Source organism: Malurus melanocephalus, unplaced genomic scaffold (genome assembly GCF_030028575.1).
Source record: "Malurus melanocephalus ecotype Western Australia unplaced genomic scaffold, MMel_1.1 scaffold_1, whole genome shotgun sequence".
Classification (NCBI taxonomy): domain Eukaryota; kingdom Metazoa; phylum Chordata; class Aves; order Passeriformes; family Maluridae; genus Malurus; species Malurus melanocephalus.
Window position 1 is genome coordinate 5,617,324 of NW_026623233.1, and position 27,832 is coordinate 5,645,155.

At 34.8% G+C, this 27,832-nt stretch overlaps 1 protein-coding gene across 1 annotated transcript in view; it reads left to right on the plus strand.

Moving 5' to 3' along the window:
• PRKX (protein kinase cAMP-dependent X-linked catalytic subunit) overlaps nucleotides 1-24,187 on the plus strand; it is a 50,585-nt gene extending 26,398 nt beyond the window's left edge. The window contains exons 3-9 of the mRNA XM_057389994.1: nucleotides 1,568-1,831; nucleotides 8,453-8,572; nucleotides 14,393-14,488; nucleotides 17,191-17,248; nucleotides 19,340-19,417; nucleotides 22,397-22,545; nucleotides 22,975-24,187. Of these exons, the coding sequence (XP_057245977.1) occupies nucleotides 1,568-1,831; nucleotides 8,453-8,572; nucleotides 14,393-14,488; nucleotides 17,191-17,248; nucleotides 19,340-19,417; nucleotides 22,397-22,522 (742 nt within the window). The 3' untranslated portion in view covers nucleotides 22,523-22,545; nucleotides 22,975-24,187. The remainder of the gene's footprint in view (nucleotides 1-1,567; nucleotides 1,832-8,452; nucleotides 8,573-14,392; nucleotides 14,489-17,190; nucleotides 17,249-19,339; nucleotides 19,418-22,396; nucleotides 22,546-22,974) is intronic.
• The last annotated feature ends 3,645 nt before the right edge of the window (nucleotides 24,188-27,832 follow it).

Genomic DNA, 27,832 nt, shown 5'->3' on the forward strand with positions numbered 1-27,832 from the left:
CTTTTTCATGTGTACCAAATAATGTGTCCATTGTTCTGTGGACAGACAAATCTTTGTCAATTTTTGAAGAATTAAATTCCAGTAAAAATCCTGTGCTTAATGGTCTAGATGTTCCATTTTTCCCCTCTGTATTGTTAGATTCTGCTTTTCCTTTCCCATAAATGTGGTTTGCTTTGTTTCACCTACTCGTGCTCTTCTTTCATTGTTTATTGTAAGTACAGCTTTGCTCAATTACCTAAAACACATTTTCCGAGTGTGTTTGCATAGTCAATAAAGATACTGTGAACATCTTCAATAGCCAATTAGTGATGTTGATAACTGTGATAGGGAAGAAGTTCCATCAAAACAGAAGGCAAGCCTGGGCTCTGCTTTCTCCATCACAGAGGSAATGGAAGAGCTGTAGCTGATGTATGATAGTCTATCTTATTTCCTTGGCTGCCTAGTGCAGTATCAAAAAATGAAATCTTACTGAGTAAGAGTCATTAATGTGTTAGGGAGCTCTGTTTGTTCTGCTTATCTTTCCCTGGGCTCTATGCCACAATTTAGTACCAGGTACTTGTGATATTGCAGAAGCACTGACTAGAAGCTAAAGTAGTTTCTGTTCTTRTATCACTGCATCAGTAAACTAGGTAGGGATACAGTGTTCTCTGTCTTTTACTGTAGAATTAGGGATGATCCTTTGTTTTAAATGGTAGTGTTAGAGATGTTACCAGATACTTATTTTCTTCTTAGCTGTTGAGCTACATTTAGGGGTGTGATATGTGAGTTGTTTAATGTAGATAGAAAGAAAACAAGTTTAATTTAGGAGAGTGTGGTAAAGAAGAATCCTGTATTCTGTAATGAAACATTTTAAAGTCACATGGAATTATTTTCTTTCTTTCTTACCTGTTCTTTACTGTTCTCTGACTACCACAATAATGGCTCTTAAATTAAGTAGCAGTCTAAGGAATGGAAGTTACCTATCCTTAGATTAATTCTTAGGTACAGAAATGGATCTTGTTTTGGTGTCATTTTTGCTTTTCTATTGCTGTTACGAAAGATACCATAGAAGAGCAAGCATTGTCATCTAATGCTTTAGTTGGGATCATGAATCTCCTGGGAAGAAGGGAGAGGAAGAGAGGAGAAGGACATCTCTTTGATGTCTGGTTTTGAACATATTGTCATGAAAGTCTTTACAAAAGTAGATTCTGCCTACCCCCATAACTCTGGCAGTGTTTGATAGTATGAAATGTAACGTGTGTAAGAAATGTCTGGTCTTTCTATCAAGTCAGTTATTTGTGCTTAGCARAGACCTGTTTTGTGCAATGAAACAGAATCTATCCATTTATTTCTTGGCTTATGCTGTACCTATCCTCAGCTATCTGGTTTACATTGCAGGTTAAGGTGGCTACTTGAATGTCTTACATAATCCTGCTGGATTCTTGGGGGTTTAATATTTGCAGACAACGAATCAGAAATTAGTCACGTACACAGCTGGGGCAAAAGAGACTATTTTACAGACATTTACTTACGAAGCAAATCAGAGACATAATTTCTTTATTCTAATAAAATAATACTTTTATTACAGATTTTGGACCAACCACGATGAACGTTTTTTATATATGTTAATGGAATATGTGCCGGGAGGAGAACTTTTTAGTTACCTCCGCAACATGGGGCGTTTCAACAACAGCACAGGACTGTTTTACTCTACGGAAATTATTTGTGCAATAGAATACCTGCACTCCAAAGAAATAGTTTACAGAGACTTAAAACCTGAAAATATATTACTAGACAAAGAAGGACATATCAAGCTTACTGACTTTGGATTTGCAAAAAAGCTGGTGGACAGGTAAGTGGGTTTTTGTTATGGTAAATACATTTTGCATGCTAAACCATTAAAAAAAGTAGTTTGATTTCAGGTGCTCAGCATTTCGTTTAATACTCATGCAGTTCACACATGTGAAATTCCTTAATATGAAGGAAATAATTTTAAAATGATGATTTGCCACTATTACCCCTTAGGTATAACTAGGAGCAATATCATACATAAGCAACCACAGAAAAATATTTTTATATAGCTGGTTGTGTAAATTTAAGTATTCAGCAGTCGTGTTGTAAAAAGGGAGTTCAGTGAACTAATATGAGCAAATATTAAGATACATAAATTAATCCTCCATACATATTGAATAGCTGTATGTGTTGCGACTCATGTTTCCTTCTAGTTCCCTTTTAGAGATTTTTGAAGTGTAGGAATAAAATTTTTTTAACTGGATGCAGTGTTTTCAATAGCCTGTTGCTAAAATGAAACTGCAAAAATCTAAACTGAAACAATACAGCTACCTTCAGCACAGCTGATTTATTTAAATCTTCCTTTTGTATTACTGGCAGCTTTAATAGCATATGTAAACTTTTTAATAATGTAGATATTTTGCCCCTGCTCAGTGTTTTCTCTGTTCTCTCTGTTTGGACTACTCTTCCAAGACTGTAATATATGTTAAGAGTAAGCAAGAACATTGGGATTCAAGAAAAGGGAGATAAAAACTAGCCTGTCGTATCAGCAAAGTGGTGTGACAAGGTTGGTGCTAGGCCTTTGAGTCATCTTTGAGAGAGACCGTATTTGATTGCTCTGGTTGAGGCAGTGTGGTGAGGAGTTAGTTTTGCGCAGGTGATGCAAGATGCTCATCCTCTCTGCTCAACAGTGTACCTGTTTGACGCTGCTTTTTCAACAAACGGGTCAGTGTGTGAGGAGAATTGTACAAGTTTGAGAGCAGGGTGGATCTGAAGAAGCTACCTAATGGATCCCTTAGGAAGTAAAATTCAGAGGAGACAAATTAAATCAGAAAATAAAATCGAAGTTTCTATTCAKCTTTAAGGTGTGAAAATCTGTTTTAAAACCATAGAATTCTATTATGAACACTTRAATTCAGTTTCCACTGGGCAAGCAAAAAGGTCTACAAATTGTGCCTTTTTAAAATATTTCATTTTTTGATCAAAATAACTTTTTGCAGGAAGAGGTAACATACTTCCATGGAAGAAAGTAGTGCAGTCTCTTTATAAGACATTTTCATACGAATTCTTATGACTTCCTCTTGTAAATACTGCCACTTAGTGGTAATTCTATTTTGTGTTTCTATGGTTTAAGGCACAGGGGAAGTAACCCTTCATTGAATAAGGTGATAATTCACATCAGAATATATTTTAAAACCTGGAAGATGAATCTCTAAGATTTGAATCTCTAAATTTGTTCAAATACATTTTAGGACATCAAACTTAAAGTTAGCACTACTGCTTTTAATTGCTTTTTTGTTTCTTATGTTCCTTGGGGGGCAGTGAAGTCAATCAGTTTGTATTGAATAACATTATAGTAGTTCTCTATTCTTACCTGATTTAYCTACATATATACAACAGGTAACAAATACAGAACATAAAATTGGAATGAGCAAGGACATTATCAGTTAGAGCACAGGTAGTTACCTATGCAAATCTGGTTTAGTTTTTTGTGTCACTGAGGATTTTTGGAACTGCATCGTATCCTCCCCACTAGCTGAAGTTATTTTCGTAACGCTGATTTTGTTGCTGTAGAAATACACAGCTATCAGCCCTTTAATCCACTATTGCACTCCAGTAGGTGCCTTCATTGATGGTGTGGACTATTTCATCCAAAGTATAGGAGATATTTTGTAATTTTTATGCATGGCAAACATCTGTACATGTGAATCTTAYATGTATGTATGTCAGTGAGTGTATAGCTGTGTGCATATGTACAGTGTACATGAATTGCAAAAAGAAGACATGAAGTATTCATGTTTTTTAAACATTTTGAGGTAACCTGCTCTCAGGATCAGCAAACACATTGCTAGAGAGAAGACATAATATGTAAATCAAAATGTGGTCTGCAGAAGGCCTTTGATCCAATTGCACTGTCCAGATACATAACAGTTTACATAAATGATTCTGTAGCTGCCTAATTGAGGTTTTTCTGTTCACATTTTCTTTTCTTCCCATTACCATGTGTGAAGGGATGAAATGTCCCCTTCTACCATGTCTCTCTACAGTTAAGCTCCTCTTTAGAAAGAGTGTCTGGCCCATAGCTCATGTTCCCACTGTGGAAAGCAGCCTGCACCTGTACTTTCTTAYTAGTATAATTTCTGAAGGGCTAGACTCTTAACATTTTCTTTTTAGAGACAGAGGAAAGAGAGGAGGTTTTCTTTACTCCTTCTGTTCCTTGATGGTATGTCCTTCTGTTTATCCTTGTTCCTCCCTTTTCACKCATAGTGTACGTTTAAAAATTCTAAATTTTTCTCCAAAACAGTGTGTCTTTGCCTCAGCTGCTGTTTATTTCTTCTCTTTTCCACCTTGATGTTGCTTAACTGAAGACTTAATAACCTTTTCAGTTTCTTGTAAGTACTTTCATATAAAATAGATGTGCCACTCATTTTAAAAAAGGGCAATGTCAAGAAGAAAGATGGGGAGGGGGTTTTTATAAATTACTGTTACCTGAAGGCTGTAAAAAGGATTTGCTTTGAACTTTACAGCTATTACATTTGTAGACCCTTCTCTTTCTGAAAAGTATATACCACTTTTTGGGCTCAGTATTTTCACTGAATTTTTTTTTCTGATCTGATTTCTTTTTTTTTTTGGTGTGGTTTTTGGTTGGATTTTTTGTTTTGGTTTGGATGTTTGGAGTTTTTTGTTTTGTTTTTGGGGGTTTTCTTTAAATTCCCATGTTTTTTCAGAGAAGCACAAAACTAATCTGCATGGAATTTTTATATTTTTTATATGGACAGATTTCACTCAAAAAAGTTTTAGGTAAAATTAAGACTTCAGTGATTTTTTTCTTCCCTGGAATGTTATTCACTGTGAATTTTAGTTTATTCAGTTCACATTCCTAAAAAAGAAATTTACCTGTGAGTCTTTCTAGAAACTTGAGAAGTGATTAATCTTAAACATATTGGGGATAGTTCTGCACTGTTGCTTAAGCTGGATGTGCCTCATGACTGTTCTTCACAGTGGATTGAAGAGAAAAAGACTAAGTAAGACACAGTAAGTCTAGTTTACAAAGTGTGTTGTTTGTCACTGTGGAAGCAAACAAGAATGCCTTGCAAACAAACTTTTGTGGGCTGGATACAAAGCAATCTTTGTTAAATATAATTATAGAGAAACTGCCAGAATACCAAAACAAACTTAGTTGTTCATCTGGCTCATACGCAAAAAGCTTGTCGAGTACCACAGAAATGGATGGTGAATGGTGTGGAATGCTGAAACACATTAACCATCAAGACTTATTCACATAGTACTCTTCAAAAATTTCACAAAATTATTTTGTAGCTTGCCTTTGTAACCAGAGTAGATTCTTCATTTTATTTTATGTTTTAAAATTGCATGTTCAACCTTAGCAATTATCATTTAGCAATTATCATTTCAGCTTTTATCTTGAAAATCCAGAGCAGTGAATATTTTGTAGTAGTTTGAAGGGAGCAGTCTATTCTTATTCTTCTGCTTGTAATTTGTCTTCAAAAAGATTATCTGGAATTTTAGATGAATAGGCAGTAGTCATAAAATAGTAATTATAAGTAAATAATCTTAAAATATTAACTTTTTGCAGCATTTACGTGATGTGTTTTCCAAAATACTAAATAATTTGTTTCATGACCAGCAAAAGAGGAAACACAAGTCATGATCTTATGGCATGAATACACATCTTAAAAAAGATAATGAGCTTCTTCCAAGTTCTTGTGTAGTTAGTAAACATAAATTTCTTTACTGAAATTAAGGAAGTAGTTAACCTACTAGTGGTAATAAATTTTGTTTCCTAGTGAAGCTAGGTGACTTCAAATTATGTTGGCCCTAATTCACAGTTTTCCTCTTGCTTGAATAAAAAGATCTTGTGAATAACCTGTATGGCAATTGAGAGTCATTTTAGTTACATTATCCCCTAATTTGTCCTAAATTATCTAGGTCCTGGAAGTCATGGTCAAATATTAGGTTGATTTTTTAATTTTTTGGTATGTAAATGACCTTGATAAAGAATGAAAATCACCTTCTTCCTAAATACAGTAAAACTGTCAGCTGATTCATTTGCATAGCTGGCTAAATCAGTATGATTAGGTCACATGAAGGATACAGCTTTTTTAATTTGGGRGAGGGAAAATACCTTCTTTTTAAAAGATGACAGAGCTTTGCTATTATACTTAATTCCATAGTCCTGATGTAGGCAACTGCTAGATGGCAGTAGTGTAAAGCAATGCTGTATGTAAGAAATCAGTATGCTTGCTTTGGAAAGTGTGAGTTTTTATTTTTTAGATAAATTTATGACTACAATTAAAGATGTTTCTTTACACTAATAAATATACTTTCAAGAACCTTGAAGCACATCAGATGCAAAGCATGTCTAACACTTTTGACAGTTTCGATGGAGTAATTTGGCTTTCACCATAGTAACATGAAGCTTAAATTGAAATTCAAGTCATAATTCTTCATTTAAAACCTTAACTGACTGTACAACTGCTCTTCCTTTATCTTAACTATTTATAAGAATCAAGCCCAAGGCTTAAAAAACCAACCAAATGAAAGGAAAACAGGAAAAAAACAACATCCCAAAAGCTCTCTTTAAAAATATTTCTTAGAATTATAGAGTATGCTGCGTTGGAAGGGACCCATCAGGATTGTCAAGTCCAACTCGAAGCCCAGTGCAGGACACCCCCAAGAGTGACACTCGGTGCCTGRGAGCATTGTCCAAACACTTAGTGAGCTCTGTCAGGCTTGGTGCTGTGATCAATTCCCTGGGGAGCCTATTCCAGTGTCCAGCCACCCGCTGGGTGAAAAACCTTTTCCTGATATCCTACTAAACCTGCCCTGACTCAGCTTCATGCTGTTTCTTCGAGTCCTGTCACTGGTCACAAGAGTAAAGATCTGCCCCTCTGCTTCYGCTTGTGAAGATGTTGTGMMCTGCAGTGAGGTCTCCCCTCAGTCTCCTCCAGGCTGAGCAGACCAAGTGACCTCAGCCCCTCCTTACCCAGCTTCCCCTCCAGACTCTTCACCATCCTCGTTGCCCTCCATGGGACACTCCCTAGTAGTTTCATGTCTTTTTTACATYGTGGTGCCCAAAACTGCACACAGGACTCAAGGTGAGGCCACATCAGCGTAGAGTAGGGTGAAGCAACCATCTCCCTGCATTCTCAGAAAAATAGAAGTTGTATTAGTACTACTCTTAAAGGTGATTCCTATTTATCTTAATGTATTTGTTCAGGAGTGTGTTACCAGTTTGGAGAAGATTCTTCCTCTCACAAATACTCCGAGGTTTTTTTGGTGAAAGTTACAAATCACGTGCAGTGGCCATTTGGGACAAAATTCCTTGTCATGTCTAGCTACAACTCCTTTTAAAATGTGATGCAATTTTCTTTCTTGTTCCTTGTGATATCAATTTCTCTTGAATTGGTGAGCACATTTTCAAGGTTTTGTCTTCCAACTTGCTGTTGGACAAAGATAATTTATTCAAAATGAGAGCACATTCTTTTCTCAAGGTATATTTAAACCTAAGTCAAGGCAGTGAAGCCAGGCAAATTCTACATGGCCAGTTTTACAAAGAAAAGTTCACATTTCTGTAAGAAATTATTTCAGAATATTATTTGCAGATGTATTTGGTCTTCTAAGCATAACTGCTTAGCTTCAATTTGTTTCATGTCTTTATAGMATTTGAGTTTCAAGTAGTTAGCAATATAAAGTTTTATTCTGACCTTACTATAGAATGCTATGACTAAAAATTGCATTAAAATATTTCAAAAATAGTATTTCTTACTTATCTCACACTTGATTAACTACACCTTGTAAATATTTTCAATAACTAAAAAATCAAAATATTTCACATGTGATGGGTATAGTGGAAGTGATGACAGATTAAATTTCAATACTAATTGAAAAACTTTATTTAGATCATAAAACAAATCTCTCTTGTATGTGCAATTATTTACTTATTTAAACTACTACTTTTTTTTAAAACTCCCTGCTTCCCCTTTTTTTCTAAATGAAACTTTTTTTGCTGGAAAAGGCCAGTAACCTTGTCTTCTGCTGGGCCTGTCAGAAATAGTCCATAAACTCCCAGTGTCTGTAGCTTTCAGAGTGAAAAACAATGTTAATATTTCAAAGCAATATGTAGCCTAATGGATAGAGTACCACACCACCAGCTGGGAAATTCAGGCCACAGGTATTTTCTGCAGACAAGAAGTTTCTTAGTTTGCAYATATCTCTGTTCTAGGACAATTGGAGAGCATCATCGAAGCAGTCTGTTTAGATTTTGTAGAGGCCTTTCTTATTTTTCTATTTCTTTATAGAGTAAATACATAGGTATATGTTGGGTACTTCTTATGTGTGTGTTGTTTTTGCTATTACTGTTATTCCAGTTTCACTTTGATCTGGTTTTATTGTTTGTTCTGTGGTTTGTTTTTTTGTTTTTTTTTTCTTTTAATCCCAGAACGTGGACTCTCTGTGGCACTCCTGAGTACCTTGCACCAGAAGTTATACAAAGTAAAGGCCATGGAAGAGCTGTGGATTGGTGGGCTCTAGGAATTCTTATATTTGAGATGTTGTCAGGGTAAGTGATAATATTATGTAATACAGAATTATTTGCTATTTCTGTTTACAATGTTTGGATTAGCAAATTTTGGCTAAATTTATTATTGATACCACTTTAATTTCTGCCTTTGAAWAAAGGAATTAGGAAGCTGTACAAAATAACATGCAACACTGTTGTTGTTATGCAACATGCATAACATGCAACACGGGGAATGTTTTAGGTTTTTGAGTTTGTTGGTTTTGTTATTTTGGTTCTTCTTTTGTTTTAAGACTTTTTAAACAGCTTTTCTTTTCCTGACCTGTTTAGGAAATTCAGATTTTGTCAAAGTTTAGATTTTTATTAATAAAATCTTTATATTTAAAGGGTCAAGAAAAGGACTACTTCTGTAATTAATTTCTAGCATAGTGAAGTCCCAGTTGCAATGGGAGCTTCAGTCTTTAAAAAGCATAGCAACAAGTAGGAAGGCTTTTATTAATACAGTTTGTGTTATTACGAGCACTGGTTTTCTTTAAACTGGGGGATACAGAAAAGGGAAAAGCTTTATAGGTTTGTTTGAAATCACTTCGCTCAAATGCTACTTTTGGTGTTTTGTAATTTATTTCATAAGCAATGTTTCCAGAATTGTACAAATTCAAACTGAAGAAAAAATTTCTGGTGTTAATATAATTGTTTGTGACTTGTTAGTATTAGTTAGATAAAAGTAATTGTCTCAATTTACTCTGATTTCAATAAATAAATATTTTTAGTGATTTAGGGAGTATGTGAAATTGTGCTTGTGTACTAAACAAGCCATCTGCATGTTTTTCGTTTTCGGGTTTTTTCGTTTTGTTTTATTTATTTATTTCTTTTTTGTCTTGGCTGTGTTGTTTGAAGGTACTTTCAGAAGATTAGAAGATTGGGATTTTGGAAAGTAATTGGCTTTGCCATGGTGGGTGTCATAGGACAAATGCAGATGAAAGCAAGGCTTTTATAGCTTCCAAAGCAACATAATATATTTCATCAGTTTGATTTCATAGTTCTTAGAACTTCTTCCTGATACCTGGCTCAGTGTGCTGTATGTCTTCTCAGTCCCCAGGTGTGTCAGGTGTCCTCTGTGGCCTTTCCATATRAATCTGCAACCTTGCAGAATGATCAGAACAAAATGTCCTTGCTTGGATTTATTTGTTCTTTTCTCTGTGCAGTATTGCCAGATTCAAAGGGGCTTTGGTGACTCTTCCAGTGTTTGGACAAGCTTATCAAAATGCTTGAGCAAGCAGTTCCCCYGATGGATGGGTGGTCACTTCAGAGCTCTAATCCATTGCATATATTGCTGCAAATTCCACCGAATAGCAAAGCAACTTTATCCCAGCGCAGCATTGCTACCCACTGCTAGCTTGCTTAATGTCTTGAAGCCTTGTATATGCATTGACTTTGAATCTCAAGGCAATTTGTGGACAGAAGAGCAATAAAAATATATAATAGCTGCTGGCTGACCTTGGCAAGCTTGGTTGATATGGTCAAGTATGAAGATGTTATTTATGTAGTCTGATCTGTGCAGAAACCAGGCTTCACCTTTCTCCCATTGTTCCCTGAAAGGTGAGCAGCCCAAGTTGGTCAWGAGAATCCTTCTCAGAGAGATGAAAGGAATAAGAGATTCCCAGCAGGCTTGTTGCCACTAATCTTAGTCCTAGACAGCAGGAAGACTGTAGATAAAAGTGTCTGGTATTGTAATATGAGCRCAGGTGCTGCAGTCACCCAGCTGTGATTTACCTTCCTGCCACGGGTTTCAGTGGGACCACTCTCTGTTAGGTCTGTGTGGTCTCAGTGTAAGTGGATAYTGGGCCTTTTTTATTTGCATGCCTTAAAGAGATGTCGTTATGATTCTCTCTACTAACCAGTAATAGAAACATGGTTTAYAAAGTTAACATACTAACTACAGATGGTAATCAAGCAAGGTATTTGGAGTCAGTGAGACCTCAAGACTGCAGGGCACGGAAGTATGACTGCTATATATTCTACTGAAATATGTCTGGTATATATAGTTTACAAAAAAAAAGTAGCAGCTGCTGTTGTTTCTATGTAGGATCTTTGTGTCATGACRCTATCTGGCTCAATGGATGAGACCTGAAATCCAGGATGGGGGGATGGGGCTTAATATGAACACTTTGGCTTTTAAACACTTTYAACCAAAAAAGATAGATTACCCTTTTCTAAAAGGCAACTTATATATCTTATATGGGCTGATTGACAGAGCAGCTGTCTATTGTGTTTGATTTTCTAAGGGTTTTTACTAGAGTACTTGTGTAGACATGCTCTTCAAAATGATTGAATGCTGCTTTGGATAGGAACTCCATCCAACACTAAAAAATGAAAAGCACCAGCATTCAGTCATTTTTCTAAGCTGGGATAGGGACTTCACACAAGCTTGTTTGTTTGGGGTGTTTGTGTTTGGAAGTTTGGGACTTGGGGTATTTTTTGTTTGTTTTAGGTTTTTCTGAGATGGGGATATAGATTGCTACTTAACTTTCTTATGATTTTATTTTAGGGGATTAAAAGAGGGCGGAGACTATGGCAATACTATATTGTATGTATTTCCTTTAGATGAGAAGGTTGTCAAAATGAGTATATACTTTTAGCATTTTATCATATTTTTGCAGTTCTTGGCAGTAGTGTTTTGAAACACTTGTCTTCACCAACTCTTGTTAACTTTATCCATTGAAAGATTTAAGAAATCTGAAAATATTTTAAAGGTGAACAAAACCTGACTTCAAGACTAAGTTATTGTCTGCAAGTAAATTAACGTAAGACATTTGATAGTTATTTCCTGAAGTTAGTCTCCCTGAAGCCCAAAAGCAATTGAAAAGAATTGGTAGRTGTGTGTGTAAGGAAATGGCCTCTCTAAAAACAAACAAACAAACCCACACCTTCCTGTTCTCCAGTGTCTTACTTCCCTAAATTTATCTCTGGAGACCCATGGAATTATCGTTCTGCACAAACTAGGTTTAAGGCAAGGTCCCATTTAGATTTAGCATAGTAAGATATAGGAAGGGGRAAGGACAGGGAGAAGCAAGGGTGAGAAGAAATACTAACAGATGAATAACACCAAGTTCACGCAATTAATCTAAACAAGCTAAACAAACTGTTAATACAAGAGTTGGAACATCTCTTTAGTTTTCAGTAAATKAATTCTGATAAAATTTACTGCAGAGAAAAATGTACATTTTATTTAACATTAGATATGTTAGGTTGTAATTGTACTGTTACCAGATATGCAGTTTATAGGAATTTTGTGTATTAATGAGGGCTTTGTGTTTTTTGTCTTTGCTTTGGTGGTCATCTGTGATATGGGGGTTTGTAATTTTAGGTAGGTAGTGGTTCCTGTCTGCAGTTTCATATTCTCAGACCTGTGTGTTTTCCCCTGAGGTTTTACAACCTCAGTTGAGGTTGTTCTTCAGACTGTTTTTGAGACTTATGTCTGTGCCATTGTTATGCTTCAGTAAGCAAAAGGAATGGTTTGCAGCTGTTCTYCCATTTACAGAGATAATATATTTTTGTAGCTTCTTTTCAGTTGGTGAAAAGAAGGCAGCTGTTTGTATTTGTGTTGTGGTGTGAAGAAAGTCTGAAATTCAAGGGGATTTTTGTTGATTTATTAGGTAGCTTCCAGCACAACACTTGCGTTGTTTTGTCTAAAATCTGTGCTGTGTAGAAGGTTGACATTTACAAAAAGCGKCAAAATCAAGTTACTTGGTTTGTCCATAAGAAAACTAATCTTTCAAAGCTGTTCTCATTTCACATATTGTTCAAATGCACTTTAAGCAGAATTGCCACAAAATTGCTATATAGCCAAATATGATTTAAATTTCTCTCAAGTACTCTAGACACAATATTTTTGTATTTTCAAAGTGGAAAAACAAAGAGTAATTAAACATGTAAATATGAAAAAAATTATATATGCTTCTATTCTTCTTGATTTCACATCTCAGTTATGTACAGTAATCTGCTAACTGCAGCTGGCAGCTTTGTAATACATTAGCTACAAAATCTCATTCTAGTTGCTTTACACATTTATAGATTCTAATAAGTAATAACAAATAGAAAATTGAGTTTGTCAACTTGCTGCGGAGAATATTAATACTGTGAACGATATTAATACTGCTTGACTAAAAAATAAAGTTTATATGATAATCTTTCTTGTGTGAAAAAAAACTTGTGCCCATTAAATACTGACCACATTTTCCTTGTTCTTTAGTGTCAAAGCAGGAGTTTTTATTAGCACAAGTATTATTCCTGAGATTCTTCCACTTTCTAATTAGCTGGAAAGTAGTTTTTCATAAGGAAAGTGCTTTGGCTTTCTGAACTTCAACAAGAACTGTCCTTTAGTCTTTGCCTRACCAGATAGTTTAGTTCATGCTTGTCAGTGCTTTGTATTACTACTTATTTTATTTTTTTTTTTTTACAATAAGCCTACAGACACTTTTACTTAACTATTCTGATGGAATTAGATCTTTTTCGTGGCCAAATTTTACAATATTTCAAAGGGAATGCTAATCCACTTGATCATCAGCTGAATAATGAAGAAATTAATACTTCAGAAAACATAATGGAAATCATGTATAGTACTTGTTGAGGAGTAARCTAGTTTGAGTATCATAAAATTTTAAAAAGCCTGAAGTGAGGAAATGTTGTTTWCATTTTTGTTTTCATGCTACCAGTGATTTCCCAAGACACAAGCACTGYGTTTTTGTGTATGCACACCATTAAGTTCTCTGAGAAAGTAATTGTAAAATATTRGGGAGATGTGAAAATATTTTAATTAAGCTGTAATAGTGTTTGCATGTTATTAATACTGTCAACACTCAAAACCTGGGGCTTTTTTTAATTCGGTAGGGATTTTGAGACAGCAGCATAGTAAGAGGGTTGCTTTGTACATGTTGCAGAACGCAAAGCAGGACAGAGATTAGTGAATGAGTAGTTATTCCATTCCTTTAGAAGGTTTCCCGTGGTAACTTTTAAAAACACGGCTGATACTCAGAAAGGTGTTGGCACCTGTGCTCAGCTGCTTGTGCTGGCTGTGYGATGCACCCATACCCTGAGCCTCTTGCAGCAATCGGGGGATGTATTCTATAAGGAGAGGAAGCACAGCAGAAAACTCTCAGTTCTTACTGTGGCTGTACTACATGAAGTAGTCTCTCTGTTAGCTCATAACTTCATAAAGAACTTCATAGAAAATATAAATGCAGAATTTTAATTGCAACTTAATTTGCTATTCATCATGGGGAAGATTATGACATGAATACCTTATCTGTCCCATACAGAAAGGCAGCTACTCTTGGAGAGTTRTGAGCAGTCTGTCTGTTTCAAAAACCTTATCTAGCAAAACATGTACTTGAATTCATAAGTACAACATGAACTGGATAATGTATTCATGTGAAGGTCCTTTAACACATTAGACAGAAACTAGTAAATAAGGGTGTGCCTGCAGTTACAGGACAAGATCAAAAATGGTAATGCTCTTTTGAATAGTACATCCCTGGGTTTTACTGTTAAAGGCAAAGCATTTTCTACTTTTAACTTTTGATTCATGAATTATATTTTTACTGCATTAATGTAACAATTTAATATTTTTCTATTGTTATATTTAAATATAAATTCTGCATTCAGTGTGTTACATTCAAAAATGTTTTCCATTTTGCAATGACTGCCTTAAGTTATTCTTCTAATTAGTATTTGATTGGTGGTGTCCTACCAAAAAGAACAAAATAATCAGTTGTGTGAGGGGAATTGCGATAACATAATACTGCTTATAAGATTTGTTGGTCTGCTTTTTCTAACCTCTAAAAATTTTCTGTRTTAAAATAGGTTTCCTCCATTTTTTGATGATAATCCATTTGGTATATATCAGAAGATTCTTGCTGGCAAAATAGATTTCCCAAGGCATTTGGATTTATATGTAAAGTAAGTCCATGACTCCCAACACTGTCTTTCCTATTCTAAACACCTCCTGAGCACTGTTTCTAAAGAATCTTTTTAGAATATCTGAATTCAGATTCTGATTTTCTGAAATACAATGTTGGAAAATATTTTGTATTACATTTATACTTGCAGTGTGAATTAACTTACATATCTGGTACATTTCAAGGTCATGATGCAGTTGTAAGATAGTGTTTGACTCTTTTCTGTGTATTATGGGATATTAAATGCTTTTCCACCTTGTACAAGGCTCACTGGCTTGTACTTTAAGAAAGTAAAGAGGAGAAATATGAGGAGATAATTTGARTAAAAATTAGAAGGGCAGGAAGCGAACACTAAACTGTATCTATCTATAGATACATACCACTTAAATCACTGTCAACATAATTACTTGAAAGAACTCTGCTACTTCAGAAGTTCTAGTGAAAAATCAACTTAAATTTATGTTAGCAGAGGCCCATTTTTATATGCAGTATTACATATATATGTGATGTGRGTTTAATTCTCAGTGTTTTGTAGTCATTAAAGGTGTATTGCAGATATAATAAAGTYTTTTTTTAATTTAAAAATTCCATAACTGAAATAATTTTTAGTAAACATTAAAACATAGGAAATGCAGTTCTAAACATGAAGTTTCTCCTAAGAACCAAAGAYAACTGAGTGAATGAGTGAGGAGTGAAGACGGGAAATTATTCCTATGTTATTCATTCATGATGTTTTGAAGGTGACATTAGAGAGGCACTTTCTTACTGTCACTACAGGGTAAACAGATAAAAGCAAAATGAATTTTAAGCCTCCACTGAATCATCAGGTGYAGTGAATGAAGCATATTTGCATCCCCTTACGCTGGCTAGCGTCTCACTTTTTTGTCTCTTTGTACCAATTTTCTCTTAGTAGCTTCACACTGTTTCCAGTTTTGTGTAGTCTCCTTGTCTGGTCTTCCTAATCCAATTGGTCTTGGAAAGAAAACCGATTCTCTTGTAGTATTCTATGCACTGAACTATAATATTGTGACCAGATTAGGTTTTCATCACTAACAATCCATCTAATATAGTGAAAGCAGTTATAGAGACTGATAAGGTCACCCCTGAGCCTCCTTTTCTCCAGGCTAAACAATCCCAGCTCTCTYAGCCTCCTCATAGGACTTACCCTCCAGACCCTTCACCAGCTCTGTTGCCCTTTTTTGGATGTTCTCCAGCACCTCAATGTCTTTCATKAAGTGAGTKGCCCAGAACTGGACATATGAGCCSTAGGTGTGACCTCACCAGTGACAAGTACCAGGGTGCAATCATTGTGTCCTGTCCTRGCCACACTCTTTCTGTGGCTTCACTTGCTTTCTGCAGTGAGTTGTGAGCATAATGTCTTGGCTCCTCTTCCTTCTTTTAAACCACAATATTTAGAACTTGATAGTCTTTGAACATTTCTGCATGCTTAACTTGAAGCAAGTGCCAAGATTATTTTGTCCAACGAAGGCAGTCYGCTTCTTACCTTAGTTTTATTATTCCACTTGTTTTCTCTCTCATCTTCCAATAAGTCAGTATTTCAGCAAGAAAGAAGACTAACTTGGGTCCTGTCACATCCAGGCTGTCTGAAGTATTAGTGCTATASAGTGTTTTAACTTTCTGTTGTGAGGCAGCAAAACTATTTTGCTTTCTGAACTCTGAAAACACTCCTCTTTCTAGGTATACGTAGTACTTGAGCTTATGGACATTGACATTTGTTAAATCACCTACTTTCTCACCCTCCTGCACTTTTTACTTTCTGAATTTGTACCACTTCTGCTTTTCCTCCTGCAGCATGAGTATMRCTTTTTCYTACTGCTTTTGTAAACTTTCCTTTKCAAAGACAGTTTTCAAAAACTCMATTTCATGCTGTATGTCATCTCTCAGGACTTTTTGAGGTTGCATAAAGTAGCAACGACAAGAAAGAACAAAAGTTTAACCATCCTTATTTCTACAGTTGGACCAGAATGCCATTTTTCTAAAATTAAATAGTAAAATAATCTTTGAGATAAAAAGCATATTTTTCTTGCAGCTCATAAGTAATCAAGATAATTYCATAAACTCTGATTATTTTGGTTTATGTTGCAGTGGCTTGGTGCTTAATATTTGAAGTACTTTGCTATTAAAATGGAAGAGTTTTATGTCTCTAAATTTCTGTTATTATTTTAAAATGTTGATTTAGCTTTATGTAGAGCTGTTCAATGAACCAGTATCTCATTCTTGAGCGTTTTCAAAGAAATGATCTTATAACTGTTACTAGTTTTAAGCAGATGGCTAGCTCTTCCATGGTTTCTCTGGATGTTTGGCATAAAGCTGTGGGTGCAGCTTTATCTGCTTTTTTAATATATATTAGTGTTGTGTTATGACAATCAGATTAGAGGTCCATTTTAAGATTTGGAACGCCCAGCAAAATACAACAATACAAAGAAAGAAATGGTGCTTCTTAGTGAGGGGCAGGAGAGGAGAGAGAGGTTTTTTCCCTTGATTCTTGAAAGAGTCTAAAAGAAATTTTCAAGAATTCTGTTAGCATCTGTTAGATTCTTATTTATTGTACACTCTTAAATATCCTAAAATATGATGAAATGAATGGGTGAAAGGGAGKTATGTCTATATTCTGTAACATTTGTATGACAGTAAAATATAAATTACTTCTGTTTAACAGAGAACATGTTTTCTTTACTTCAGAGACCTTATTAAGAAGCTGCTTGTGGTTGACAGAACAAGACGACTAGGAAATATGAAGGTCAGTATAAAATCTTAGGTGTAACATAGAACAAGTTTGAAATAATTCTGTAGGAAARATGTAGAACAGTTGTTCTTAGAGCTTTTGTTTTTATAAGCATGAAACATACATTTTCCCATACATTACTTTGGTTATGCGATCCTAAATGCAAACTTTAACCTGTGTATTTCTGTTTTTCTTAAAATCATTCTTCTATCTGGATAAAGGCTATCTTTYATGATGGYTTCCCTCCCTTCTCACCAGCACCACTACCACCAGCCCCTTCATTAATTTGAAAACCTAGATTTGACCAGAAACATGGTATTTTGTCCTGTAGTAGAGGATGCCAGCTCATTTGGTTCTTTTTTATGGAGTTGTTAGTCCCAGAAGGAGCACTAATTAAATTTGAAGTTAAAAAACTATTTTTAGGAGTATAGGGATTATCRTAGTAGTCTGATTATTGTCTTGGTRTGGTTGGTTAGGCACTGTCAAATACTCTTCCATCAGAAAGAATTATTTACGCTAATCTCAGCAGATTTATGAAGGCAATACTGAAACTGCCTTGTATAATGTTCATTTCTTTAGAGCTAGAATTTTTATTTATCTGGGCAGAGTATGTTAGAGGTTTGTTTTGACCCAAAGCACATTGAGGTAGGCATAGGTGAAGAAGGTGAAGGGTGCACAATCATCCATGGTTTCCTTATCATATTGATGTATGAATAAATGCTTTAAACATCTGAATAGTGCTTTCTTTTGGAGCCTTTTATGGCACAAACTGAGACTGGTAAGAAAAAACAGGAAATCATGTTTATCTTATCCTTCAGAATCCTATGTAGTGTTTTTCATGAGGATTTCTTAAGCTAAAAACTTTTGAATTCATTGACCACTTTTATATCTTTGGACAGTTTTGAAGGAAAATAAGAACAAAAGTAAAACATGGGCTTTAGGAAGGGTGTTTGTCTTGTTTTTGTGTTGTATTGGGGTTTTTTAGTATATGGTTGCTGAGTGTTTGTTTTAGGATTTTCCCTATAATTGACTAAAATGGCAACATCAAAACCAGGTCTAATTAAAAGCAGATTTTAGGATGGGAGCAGAAGGTCAGACTTGTGTCTGATCCTTTTTCATGATCATAGTTGGTTTAAAAAGATGTGAATCCCATTGGACATTWTCTGGTGCAGCATTCAGACAGATCTGCTTTTGAGGGAACCAGGTGATACTGATCTCCTTGATGCCTGATTGGATATAAGCATAGATATAGTCCTGCTCCACATAAATCTGAAAAAAAACCCGAATATGTGATATACTTCATTTTGTGGAGCTCTATGTAGTATAATCTTGAGTGCTGTGCAGAGATCAGGCCTAAGACAGAGAATAAACTGTTCTTTTTTCCTCAGTGCTTGAGGCTTTAAAAATAAATCTGTACTTGAAACAAGCTTAATCATTAAAAAAAAAGACATTTTCCTTCCTTACGTACATAATCAATACAGGCAGCCCAGAGCGAATAATTATTACAAGGCAAGTATACCTTATAACTTATATATTAACCTTATATACCTTATAACACTATATGTAAAATGAAAACAAATGTTTTCATATATTTATTATTGTAATAGTACTGAGAACCTCTTGCTATCAGCATTAAATATTTGTAACATTTGAAAAAACTATGTGCTTCCAGACATTATTTTTATTTAAAACACCATCAACTCTCAGTTGTTTGTTGTTTTTTTTTTTTTAACAGTGCAAGAATTAGGAACTATATCTGAATAAAAGGCATTGTCTAAAATATTGGAGAAAACAGAAGTGAATAAAAATGTAGTGAATGGTTTTGTGGATACTTTAAAGTCTGTTTTTGATCTCCATTGTGTCAAAAGAATGCTAAAAAAACCCCACACAAACCTCAAATYAAAAACATCTGGGTTTTATTGCTGGAACTCAGGTTGTGCTAGAGAATTAACACTATGAATTTATCCTTTAGAATCTTTTCATGATTATCACCTTAAAAAAAGAAAAAAGGATACACTATGTTGATATCCCAGTTCTTGTAATGAAATACATGGATTGGCATACATGTAGCTTACAAAATAGTTATTTTGGTTTCTCTCTTTAAAGAATGGAGCAGATGATGTGAAGAGACATCGATGGTTCAGGTCTATAGACTGGGATGCTGTACCTCAAAGGAGACTAAAGGTACATTCTGCAAATACTGTATAGGACATCACAAGGAGAAAATCATTGTTCATTTAAGCTGATCTGTTGAAGGTTTGTTGGCTGTTGCATCTGTGTGTTAGTGTGTTTATAACCACGTCTATATGCACACTTTAATTAAATGCATGTTTGCCCTTTTGCAATGCAATGTTAATTGTATGAATGTCTATTTGCATTTTTGTCTATATATGAAATGTCTRAAAAAATCCCTGCTTTGGTTTGCTGAAGTTGATTAGTTAAAACAAAATTTAGTTTTCAGGTCTAGGGTTTTGTGATTACTTGTAGGTGGTGTTTTTCTTGGGGAGGTGGAGGAGATTGGTAGTTTGTTGGCTTGATTTTTCTTTTTTTTTTTTTATTTTCCTTGTCCTTGCATTTATGGAAGTATTTTACACTGAGTTTTAAATTTTTGTGCCAAGTTCAATTCAGGTAAATGTTCTAATGAAATGTAAAGCATATGGGACTAGGAAGATTAGGGAATGTGATAAAGAATGATTTATGAATGTAATTCTAACATGCTTTTTAACAGCACTGAATTCTAGTATTGTATGAGGGCAGATGTTTGCAAAAACTATCAACACTGCAAAATGCTTTTTTAAGTCCTTTGGAAGTAAAACTGCCTTTCCTTCCTTACAGTTCTAACTCATACAGTTCCTTACAGCACTGATTTTTCTGTAACAGAGGTTTGGTTGCCATATGCAGTCAATTAAGTACCAATTAAACATTTGTTTTTCTTTGCATTAGTTTCTTATACTTAATTTTTGGGTAGGCATCTTAAATTGAGTTCTTGAATTAAAAAAAAAGAGACAAGATTAAAATGTTCTTGACATATTCTTGTAAACAGCATTTAATACAAAAGCTGTGGGTGACTTTTCTCCTTAAGAAAAATAAGCTTGCAGTATTTTAAAACTGTGGATTTGGTTTTTTTTTAATCTTACCCACCCAGTTGATGTTTTATGTATATGTGTTGTAAGGAAGTCACATTTTCCTAGCTGTTTGCTGTAAATTCTGTTCAGTGAAATCTACAAAGAACACACACTGGATGATAATCTGTTTCATAAGTATATAAACTCCAAAGTTTATAACAACCAAAGCAATAAAACACAAATAGTATTAAAAACTGATCATTAGATGTACAATTAAATGTCTCGGGTCCAAACATTCTTTGTGAGGCATTTTATTGAAAAAAGTTTAAAATAGTCACTGTATCATTCAGATGATTACAAATACAAAACTTGTTTCTTAATCTTCGTGATGGTGACATTAAGCTGTTAGAAAATGAGATCATGCTTAATTAAACTTAAGAGTAGGGATGTGAAGTGGATCAGAATTTTACTTGGTTATTTCTAGAGGCAGCTATATTTTTGAGAATTTATTTTCACAATTTCATACTGATGAAGAGATTGGAGCATTGAGTGCATTATTTCATATTTTCATTTTCCCTGTAAAAAGCTTGCATTTTTCTGTTGTGCAAATAATGCATTGAATCATGGGCCTAATAAGGTCTTTAATATCAATATTATGTAAATAACAGTAATGGCTGAAAGAGAGAAAATAMTTCCATTCATCATCCTTTCTCTCTTTTCTTTTTTCTTTGTGTGTCTCTTCACAAAACTGTTTTTTCTGCCAAAATGCTTACAGGGAAGTAGGGTATCAGGCATTACTCACATTGGAGCAGACAGTTCTCTGGGGCAGAGCAGATTCTGCACATTTTCTTCAGCATCTGGGCAGTGTACTGACTGCCAGACACAAAATTAGGACTCTGCTTTTGGCTGAAAGTTAGAAGCACTATCTTACAGGGACCCTTACTTTCCCATTGAAAGCCTACTGATGATGACATCATTTTGAGAAGCCCAGAAGATCAGACAAGATCTCATGAGCTAGTGGAAGCCAGACTTTTATCTTTTTGAGGAGAGGCACAATAACTTTTTGCCATACTTTGTACTTCTGCCTGTGGTCTGACTTCAAGTGATCATCCATAAGGTTTTCTCATTCTTAAGTGTTCTGTTGGACTCAGCATGGTAGTTAAGCTCTCAGTTGCTGAGAAGAGGATAGAGAGATGAATGTTCCTTGAGAGAAGAAAAAGGGTTTGCCTTCATTAACCCCTGCAATTAATGAAATGTTCCTGAAARGATCTTTGTCCTGTAGTCTATGGCCCGAAGTTGAGAGTATTTTCAATGTTAGATTTAAGACAAGTTAAAACTACAGGTATTGTGAAGCTKATGAGCAATACTAGAAATTGAAAGGATCCTCTGAGAAAACAAATAGAAAACAGATACTTCTCTTGGCACCTTCAAGTTTTCATAAAAACAATCTATATGTATTAAACTTCTTTTACAGCCATCCTTGTGTACTGAGTTATGGTGAAGCAATTTCTTTACCTGCTTGAATTTATTGCTAGCTTAGGAAAAACCATAGTAGGTAGACAGAAGGTAGYAATTTCAACTTTTTTAAAAGCAATCCATCTATTTGAAAGCAGTGAAAATGAGGCTTTTTTCCTTTAAATTGGAAGCAATTTCCCATTGATACTCTTAGTTGAAAAGAATCTAATGTGACTATACACCTTTTTGTTCATAGGCCACAGAAGAGCAGAGGAGCGAGGGAGAGGATTATGCTATGGTGGCAYCTGCCTGGAAGTTTAGTTGTAGTAATTTTTTGCAGTAGTTGCCTTCAGTCTGCGAAGCAACTAAAACTAGCACTCAATAAAATTGCTATCAGTGTTAAGTGTATTAATTATCTAAGTGTCTTTTAACCACATTATTTAACTGCAAAATTGACAAAGTATGGGAATGTGTATGTGTTGCTGCAAGCTCCTCTTTGTCATGCCATTATTAGGGAAAAGGTGAACTGTAAATCTGTGCTCCATTTGTTTAATATGGCTTTTACAGAATTTCTCCTTTAGTATGATGGAGAGGAGCTCAATTAGGAAACTGCTAACATTTTTTTTGTGCATGTTCTGACTAGCCTCCCATAGTGCCCAAAGTATCCAATGATGGGGATACTTCGAATTTTGAAGCTTATCCTGAAGATGACTGGAACAAGACACCTCCGGTACCTCCTAAAGATCTRGAAATTTTCAAGAACTTCTGAAAGCAACAGCTACACTGGACAAGGTATGTCCAAATGTCAAGAGARCTCTTGAAAACATTGCAGATCTGTTGAGTAGGAGCCATATGGAGAAATTATGTTTTCTGATTCGTAATGGGTTGTGGAGTGACAAAGATCACCGTTCTCACAGGCTTTGGTTTTTTTACAGTGATGAAAAGTCATTTGCATACTGTTTTAAAGTACAATTATTTGCATCTGTCTTTAAATCTTTTTAAATAGTCTGTTAAAAAGTAATACCTAGATTGATTTGACAGAATGAAATGTGATATTTCTTGATTTTCATGTTTTTCTATTAAGAATGCAGACTTTAGAGGAATAAGATTGTCAGATTAATTCTGTACCCTGGATATTCTCTTATAACTGTGATAGGTTGGTACTTGTTACTGAGTTCAAATACTCCACCTTGTGTTTTGTGTTCTTTTTTTTTGTCTTAGAGACTGGAAGTATATTGAAGTGCTAAGAGCAAGTCTGAAGAACAATGGATTTCAGATATAAATGAAGATTTTCTTTGTGACTAAGAATGATACTGCATTCAGATATGTGTATTAGTATATAGTAAATGTCTAAAAAGATGGAGGCAGGCAGGAGTGATTTTTTGCTGTAAACATTTGACTTTAGTTTRGTAAATTGTAATAATGATAGTCTGCTCTGAAGTAGACTCACTAAAACGATATTTTTAGGATTTTATTTTTAACTTATGGTTAAGTTTCCTGCTATTCCCAGATCCTTTTTGCATAGTTAACTCATAGACTTAATTTTATAAGTTTATACTAAACTTGTGTAATTAAAAGCACAAATTAGTATATATGTATATAAAGAATACAGTACAACTAAAGCACAGGAATTGTCAAAGATGTAAATTTTTGTACTTTGCAGAGTCTATGATTTTTATTTTTCAAATAATGTTTTTCAAGAAATTCTTTAGGAATAAAAGTCTTWAAAAGGATAAATGAGTTTTCATCATCTTATATACATTTTATAATTCTTTGTAAAAAATAAAAATAATTATGTTTTAAAAGAGATTTGTACCTAAAATTTCCAATGCCTCACACTTGTAACCATAGTACTTGAAAGCAGAAAGACAAGGGCATGTCTTGTTGTTTAAGATGCATCTTAATAGCTAGTTTATGAAGTTCTGTTACAATTATGTCTCTTTGCAAACCAGAATTTTGAGTGATTATACACTGTCTGAAGTGAGATTGCTCACATGAAAACTCTCTGTAAACACGCAAGTCARTGCATACTGATAAAAGGGCTTTAACTGGCTCTGACAAGAGTTGTTCCTTCTCAAGCTTGTTGTCTTCTCCACATGTAAAGCATGAGCCATAACAGGCCTTTTTCATTAGTGAAATAGTTGTTATTGAATGCTGGGCTCTTCAGAATATCGGAAGGAAGACCACATTAATAGTACAGCCTTATTTTTCCGCTCCTGCTTTTTTGAAAATGTCCTAGTCCCTGCTGCCAGGAATTTCATGTGTACAAGAGTTCAAACCTTAGATGCACAGAGTCTGTTTTTTCATCCTGTACTAACATCTTTCTAGCAGCTTGAGCACACTRTTTTGGAAATACTGCTTCATTTTGAGTGGCACTAAATATCAGTATGTGCACATGTATGCATCTATGTATATGAATGCACAGAAACATGAAGGTAGATTGTATACAAGTCAGAATTACTTTTTTTAGGGTTTTTTTCATGTTACATGTTGTGATACTTKTGTTAATATAAGGGAGTTGATTTTGAAGTGCTTCAATTGCAAAAAGCATTTACATTCTTTARGATGTTGTGGATTTAGGTAACTTCTAATAAAATTACCGTATTTMCACCATTTTTTTTTCTCAGAGCGCATCAGCTCACTGGAGTTCCACTACTATGACTCATGGCTCTACATAAGATTGTTTAATTAGATCATGGACAGTTTTTCCCAAAGMCCACTCTCCACATTTTTGATCTGAAATGCGGTAAGAAATGTAGGCCAGAGATTTGTTTTTCTAAACTCAATCCTGAAAGCCTACACAGTAGGCATTCTAGTAATTGCTAGATTTGTGATCACAAAATTACCATATTTGTGATTTTATGCCAGATTTGTTACTGGAGTCTCCTTATGAAAAAGTGACCTCCATTTTTTTTTTTGTTTAAAAAATACAGAAGTGCTATTGAGAATCTGTAATTTCTAGGGTGTTCACTATTTATTCATAAAACAATGCTTACTTAAATAGATTGTTTAACTTTGCAAAAATGCACAATGTGTAAGAAAATCAGGATATTTCAAAATTATTCAAAATTCTGGAATATCACAGAGAGGTCTTGATGTTATTCAAGTTKATGGCCCCAGCTGCCACTCAGTAAATATTGTGTAGGAATGTATAATGAATTATAGGACAATCTATAGGAAATGACAATTTTAACCTAGTGTAAGTAACTTATTCTCATTAAAAAAATTAATCTGGCCCACTATATTTGTATCTGTGGAATTAGTTATTCTAAATCAGTTGGAAAAATTGAAACACATAAATCTCAGATCACTTTGTCTAAGGGGGWGCAGTTAGGGAGTTTTCTTAATGTSCAGGCTTAGGGTATTTTATGGACTCTGAATACTACAACATCAGTTTCTTATTTAAAGAGGTACGTACTGCAACAAGAAAGTGTGCTAAATATAGGATTTTTCTTCAAATTTCAAAGCTGCTCTGTGTTTAAGTCTTCAGATCTGAGGAAATGAAATTATATTTGAATAATGTGCCACAATGGTGGTAGAAGTCGTGAATGCTTGAACAACAGGAGATAACAGATTTTCTTTTTATAAATCTTATCCATTGCTGGCAGTGGATGCACTGAYCCTCATTATGATAGAGACTAAGGAAGTGAAGACAATGTTATTAATAATGGTAACCCATTGACTTTACATTGTTTCCGAGCCATGTGTACATACACCTAAACTACTGACCTCGTCAGCATGCTTTCTAGTACAAAACCGCTCTCAATTTTTTTTTAATCAAAATCCTGAACTAAAAGATAAAAAGCAAAACATTTTTGAAGCATTATTTTAAGCAATCAGTTACTTTCTCTTCAGTTCTGGAATTAATGTGTTGTTGCCTGGCCGTTTTATTTATTTGCACAAGTGAGTCTGCTTTAAGTCTTTACCAGGAGTCATGGCCCACTAATGTAGTCTTTTTGAGTGCTCATGCAGGTAAACTGCACTAAGAATTCTGAATTTATGGAGTTTTTTTAAGAAGACTAGGACATTTTTTTAGTTTGTATTCAAGTAGGGTGTTCTCTGAAGTTCRTTTTACTTTGATGCTTTCTGTTAATGTGTACTTTTGTGTATAGACTGTTGCATAAGGACTGCTGTCTTGCAAGAGAGCCCATAGGACTTTGGTATTCTACATTAGTGAACAAGAATGTTAAACATTAAAAAAACAACCTTTATTTTTGAGTTTTATATATATATATTTTTAATTGCCCAATCTGAGGTTTTAAGTGATAAACATGAATGGTAAACTCAATTGCCTTGTAACCAAATGATATAAATGCTTCATGATTTGAATGAAGAATATGCTGTAGATTTTCCTGTAAATTAGCTTGATCAATGAATATGTGTGCTACTGAGCTTTAACTRATGTGATCTTCCACTGTAGAAAGTCATTGTTATGGATCAAATATAGGTACTAAACTATGTTTAAATGGATGAACAGGGATTTTACAGTTTTGAAAGCAAAGAAGATGTGGCTGTTCCTCAGCCTRTCTGCTTGCCATTCAGAAGAGTTGTGATGCAGTGCTTCCTATGCTATAGAATTATTTTTCAGCTTTCAATGRCTGTAGCATGATTCCTTTTTGTACTGTACTGTGTACAGACTTTCCCATGTTTTGCACTTTTCTAGGCAAACCTTGACTGCTTTATAAATACTCCATTGTGTAGTAAGTAGTGATAGTGGTAGCAGGCATTTGTGTGCTGCATAATCAGTTTGGACTGCTCGATTTGCAAGGTTAACTTGGGCTAATGTTGTGTGTTGCTGGTTGCTTGTTGTAGCTCACATGTGTAAGTACCGTTCAAMGTTACAAAGTCAGCCCTCATTGCACAATGAAAATCACTGTGATCTGTACATAAACCCTAGTAAAACTTTATTGCTGTTTAATTTAATGTAATATCTGTCAAATCTGGATTCATTTAATAAACCTTTATATCTTTTCAAATGTTTAAACCTAGTTTGCTTCCGTTTATGTTGGGAGGAGATTGAGGTTCTTCATCCAAGAAAATGGTGAAGGGGAGACAAGGAGTAGAAAAACAACTGTTCCGTCTTTTCAGGTGTTAGGTCTTTTCAGAACAAGACACAAGTGTTGGAGCAGATTTCAGATAGTGTGGAAGAAGCACCAAAAAGTACACTTCAAAACCATTTCAGGTGGTGCACCCAAAATCAAAAGTGTTAACTCAGACTTCTCATTAAACTTTGATTATATGACACTAATTGCTTTGGCATTTTCACWACTTAATGACCTGACCACTGTCCRGAACACTCAAATCAGTCCGTTTCTTTGAGCATCAAAAAATATTCTTATGATGTCAAGCACACCTAACATCCTCTATTTCATCTTCCCTCAAGAAACTGAAGTCCATTTCTACAAAATGTTTTTATCTGTTAGTGTTAAATTCCTCCTCTTGGGTCAAATGTATTTTATTTCTTACTCCCTAGATGTCTTAATCTGGCAGAGATAATTACATAGTCATAGAACCTACTGGATACAGTCTGGACTAGTTAAGGGTTCGTTTTTTTAATACAGAATCTTTTCTTTCTGCGTGGCTTCATTCTAAATTCTGTGCATGGACATTTTTCTCTTGTAAACCTCTATGCCATGTGCTTCGAGAGACTGCTAATGAAAAGTGAAGGAACACTGCAATGAGCCCTGATAAACTTTTAGTCATGTCTTTGACAGGAATCAAAATAACTTCTCAGTTAAAACATAAAAAGTTTCTGAATGGTAACAGGCATCCAGGATGTTTGTAAAGAATTTRGTTTGGCATCTTTTTTGTGCCCCAGCCACGTGGCAGAGATTTTGTTCATTTGTGCTGAGTGCTGTATGTTTTTTGACCACACATGTGACTCTTTATCTTATCCAATAGAGGCCATTTAAAATACGTATTTTCACTCATTCATTGCAGGTAGGTTTTGTTGGACCACACTCGCTACTCCCAAATCTTTCTCACTTCATGCTTCATTAGGCTTTTTTAGGGCAAAACACTCTTAAAACTGCATTTGACAAGAGTCCACCATTTTGTGRCCCACTGTTAACCAGTAAAG